Source organism: Thrips palmi, unplaced genomic scaffold (assembly GCF_012932325.1).
Source record: "Thrips palmi isolate BJ-2018 unplaced genomic scaffold, TpBJ-2018v1 HiC_scaffold_8, whole genome shotgun sequence".
Taxonomy (NCBI): Eukaryota; Metazoa; Arthropoda; class Insecta; order Thysanoptera; family Thripidae; genus Thrips; species Thrips palmi.
In genome coordinates this window covers 6,667,134-6,671,244 of record NW_023144635.1, presented here as the reverse complement: position 1 = coordinate 6,671,244, position 4,111 = coordinate 6,667,134, and the positions used below count along the sequence as shown (strand labels likewise).

Below are 4,111 nucleotides of genomic sequence, written 5' to 3'. Positions count from 1 at the left end.
CAATAATTTTTTAAAGAACCAGTTTTTGATATTGGAAATCGAAGTTGGTATGAAATTGATCCCCAAGGAGGGTTCCCCACCTCCTGTCCCTGGGTCCGCCGGAAGTAACTGTGACGGACATTCCGTACTGCGTCCAAGAGGAAATTAATTATTTGCAGTACTGCTAATCCCGCCCAAAGCGCCACCGCACCGGCGACCACTTGACGACTTGGCGCCTCCGCATTGTGATTTGAGACTAGTCCTTCCTGCAGAACTACAGCTTTTCAGAAGGCAAGTCACTTAAAACTGATTTAAACATAAAAGATCACTAGTTACAGGAGAATCTCAAGACTAATTTGTAGTTAAACCACGTTGCCAAGAACATCATTTTTCCTTGACTTCGCCCTAGCCCCGTAGATACATAACCTCACTCCGTCTTAAGTGCAGATTTGGGAAACAATAGCACAAAATGAAGCCAGTTTCCACCAATAAAGTATGTAGTAGGTCATTTTAAAATATCTAATAACCTAATTTTTTTCTCGTCTAGATGCCACGCCATCGCTCTAAGCGTGGGCGTGCCTGCACTCAGCAGCAAAGTCCGTATGCGTTTGTGCACTCAGTGGTGCCTGCCCAGCAGGCATCTTATCTGTTCCACCAAGCTGCGTACGCACCTTACACAAGTTACGCACATGCACCCTATGGAACAGTGCCGTTCATGCCTGGAACAATGCCGTTCATGCCTGGAACAATGCCGTTCCTACAGGGAACAATGCCGTTGCTGCAGGGAACAATGCTCCATAACTGGAGCGTCGCAGCGCGAGCGGCACAAGAGGCCTTCACCCTTCCCGGACCTCCACCAGCAATTCCTACCAGCCCTCCCCGCGCCACAGTGGAGTGTCCGGCGCTACCATTGCCAGCCATGAGCACAGGAACTGCTAGCGAGGCGCGAGCGGCACAAGAGACCTCCTCCCTGTCCAGCCCTCCACCAGCAGTGCCACTGCCCACTCATCGTTCCAGACTGCAGACTCCTTCATCTTCCACCTCATTCATGGACGTCTCCACTGCAGCAGTAGAAGCTCTGCCAGACCCTCCTGCGGCAGTGCCACTGAGCCGCCCCGTCCCAGACTGCGGACTCCTTCCCCTTCTGCCTCAGTCAATGACGTCATTTTGATTTCAGACGACGAGGATGAGGTATGATCAACTCAATTATGGAGACGTGGGCACAGGCATGATGAAGGTTTTTGGTTGGGCACAGAGGGTTATCAATTTTCCTAAACACATTTCGACTGTTGTTTGTTGGAACAACAGGAAGAAATTGAAATGTGGAAATGTTAGCATTGGAATTAAAATCTTTACATAAACCATCACAAGTCAGAAAGTATCCAGAGTTGAGGGTTGCATCTGTGGGGAAAAGTTCACGAACCAATAATTATGAAAATAGCTTTTAACAAAACTTGCCTCACAATGATCTTCAGCCCTGCTCAGAGAATTTGATTTCAGTGCTAATTATATCCAAATTTGTACAGTATTGGTCTAAAAATTTTTTTATCTATTCTTCAACAGTGTTGTGGGAATCCATGTAAATTCTTCATCGAAGATGGCAGTCTTCCAGAAGGTAATGTAGACCCCACTGACATTATGTTGTAAATAGCTGCACAGTGAAACTGTACCATGTGTCTCCTTTCCATGTAGACTACTGCACCCTGTGCTGCGAAGACTACAAACTAAATTCATACGTGGGAATCCTGCATGGCTGTCACCACTACAGATGGTGCTATTTGTGTGCGCAGACACTGCTGTGTCGGGAGCTTAAATGTCCTATATGTCGTGAAAAAATAACTGCAGTTAAATCACAACCATATCATGTCGGGCTACTGGAACCCAACAGTCAAGAGGAAATTGAAGGTCCATTAAGTATGGATTAACTGATTAATAAGATGGTTTGTTCAATGTACACCTGTCCTTAGTATTCTTTATCTTCTTCGTGCTGCAGTGACTTTGGAACAAGAGCCACATGTAGATCTAAGGGAGCAAGAGATTCTCTCTGAGCTGGAGGAGGTCCCAGCCGCTATGAAGGCAACAAAAGAGGCAAGTTGGTTGAAATAATATACAATCTTTTAAGGAGATGCAGTATATTTTAACATTTTTAATGGGAACTCTTTTTACAGGATGCTGACAAATTGAAGCAGGATGCTGCAGAAATTTTGAAGGTTGTATCTACCCCAGCTTGCCGTAGACATCTCCGGAGCATTGCTCGAGGAGTCACTGAAAGTGAACGACACAACAATTACCAGGAAAGTGGCATGCTGTATAGCGGTCTTGGACCATTCACTCTATTTGAGGACATGGTAAGTGGATGAGGAACATCCTTGTGCACGAGGATGTTCGTGCATGTGTTTTGGTACATGCTACATTACAGATCTTTCAGAGCGTAACATTTTCCTTTCACCAATGTACGTGTTCAAAAATCAAATCAATAGGTAGTGTGAATTTTGTTTGCAAAGTATAGTTGAGCAACTGTGGACCAAGATCTGGAATTGGGTCACGGATTCGGTTCAATTTTTGTGGGTTCAATAGGTACCACTACGACCTATCAACCCTACAAGGAAAGTTTATGAGGGGTGTGAGGAATTTAAATCTGAGGAAAATGTGATGCTTCAGCCAAAAGTGGATTTGTGGTTCATTAGTTAGCTTTCTCTAGTAGGATTGGTGCTCTTCTAACCCTGAGAATGTTCCTCCTTGATAATCAGTGTTAAAACCCTCATTTGGTATGGGGTTGTTGGACTTAAGATTTCAACGCATTAACAAAGTAATGATCCATTTATTTTGGTTGTTTCGCAACGTGTAAGCTGAACCCCTTAGTCTTAAGTCATCCAGTTGGTCTCAAAAATTTACAAACCAAATGGAACCAGGCTGAGTTATTGAGACTAAGCGGTTGAACTTATACGTTGCAAACAACCTAAATAAATGGGTCATTACTTTGTTAATGCGTTGAAATCGTAAGTCCAACAACCCCATACCATTCTTATATATTTCTTTGCAGAAAACTCAACTCCTAGAAATAATAGATAAACAATGCAGGAACGATCCAGTATATCAGTGGAGTGTTATGATACCAGAGGTAAAACCAGACAAATTGTGAGATTAGAGGTGGTCAGGTCCAAACACTTACTTCTGATATCTCACTGTTTCAGGCTGTCATTTTTGGAGCTCAAATTATTTTTAAAGTCTCCAAGCCAGATGCTGTGGCTTACTATGAAAAGACAAGTAAGCTTGTAGCAGTCCAAGAATAGAAGATCTAATAGAAAATTGGTGAGACTTGGTGCAAACTTGCACCAATGTGAGGTGGCACTTGCAGGTCACTTGTACATCTTTCATTAGTAATATAAATCATTTTGCAAGTCATGCAAACATTTTAGTTTAAAGTTTACATTGTTTTCCTTGTTGGATTGTGACCAGCACCAAATCCTTGTTATTCAAAACAAAGGCATCAGTGTAATGTGAGGTGGCACTTGCAGGTCACTTGTACATCTTTCATTAGTAATATAAATCATTTTGCAAGTCATGCAAACATTTTAGCTTAAAGTTTACATTGTTTTCCTTGTTAGATTGTGACCAGCACCAAATCCTTGTTATTCAAAACAAAGGCATCAGTGTTAAATACATCTAAAACATATTACTGTCTAGAAGATTTTGTTCTTACCCTATCTCTCCACAACATATGGAATGAATCGGACAGGGGTCAAAAAGATACCTTTTGTATCAATACTGCACAACTTTATTGCACCAGAACAATTACCATTGAAGTCCAAATGCAAAAACAACATCTTAATTATGACTTGTCTAGGAAGACAAAGCTTGAATTTTAGGGGAAAAATGCAATGTTACTAAAATTGTAATTCTACATACACATACAGGGAAAAAAAATTTGGTACAAACAATTAAAAAATACTACGACATTAGTAGCAGAAGAGAAGACCAAGTTTTGCCTAAGCAAACAAAGCTCATGAACTTCAAGGTAAAAAATACAATGTTACCAAAATTGGAATTTCTACATACACATACAGTAAAAAAAAATTATGTACAAACAATTAAAAGTACTAAGACATTAATGCTGAGCAGAAGAGTAGAC

The 4,111-nt window shown here is 41.5% G+C and overlaps 1 protein-coding gene across 1 annotated transcript; it reads left to right on the top strand.

The window, feature by feature from the left end:
• The first annotated feature begins 1,165 nt into the window (after nucleotides 1–1,165).
• Nucleotides 1,166–3,272, top strand: LOC117653164. Its single transcript, XM_034398618.1, has 7 exons — nucleotides 1,166–1,216; nucleotides 1,543–1,594; nucleotides 1,672–1,893; nucleotides 1,973–2,067; nucleotides 2,148–2,327; nucleotides 3,023–3,100; nucleotides 3,174–3,272. The coding sequence occupies exons 1-7, from the start codon at nucleotides 1,166–1,168 to the stop codon at nucleotides 3,270–3,272; spliced, it is 777 nt and encodes a 258-aa protein (XP_034254509.1).
• The last annotated feature ends 839 nt before the right edge of the window (nucleotides 3,273–4,111 follow it).

What these genes read in the sequence shown, in the direction of transcription:
- LOC117653164 (XM_034398618.1), top strand. Translation starts at nt 1,166, where the DNA reads ATGAGGTATGATCAACTCAATTATGGAGACGTGGGCACAGGCATGATG. An exon ending in AGATGGCAGTCTTCCAGAAG is followed by an intron (nt 1,595 to 1,671) that starts GTAATGTAGACC and finishes CTTTCCATGTAG; the next exon opens with ACTACTGCACCCTGTGCTGC. An exon ending in GGAGTGTTATGATACCAGAG is followed by an intron (nt 3,101 to 3,173) that starts GTAAAACCAGAC and finishes TCACTGTTTCAG; the next exon opens with GCTGTCATTTTTGGAGCTCA.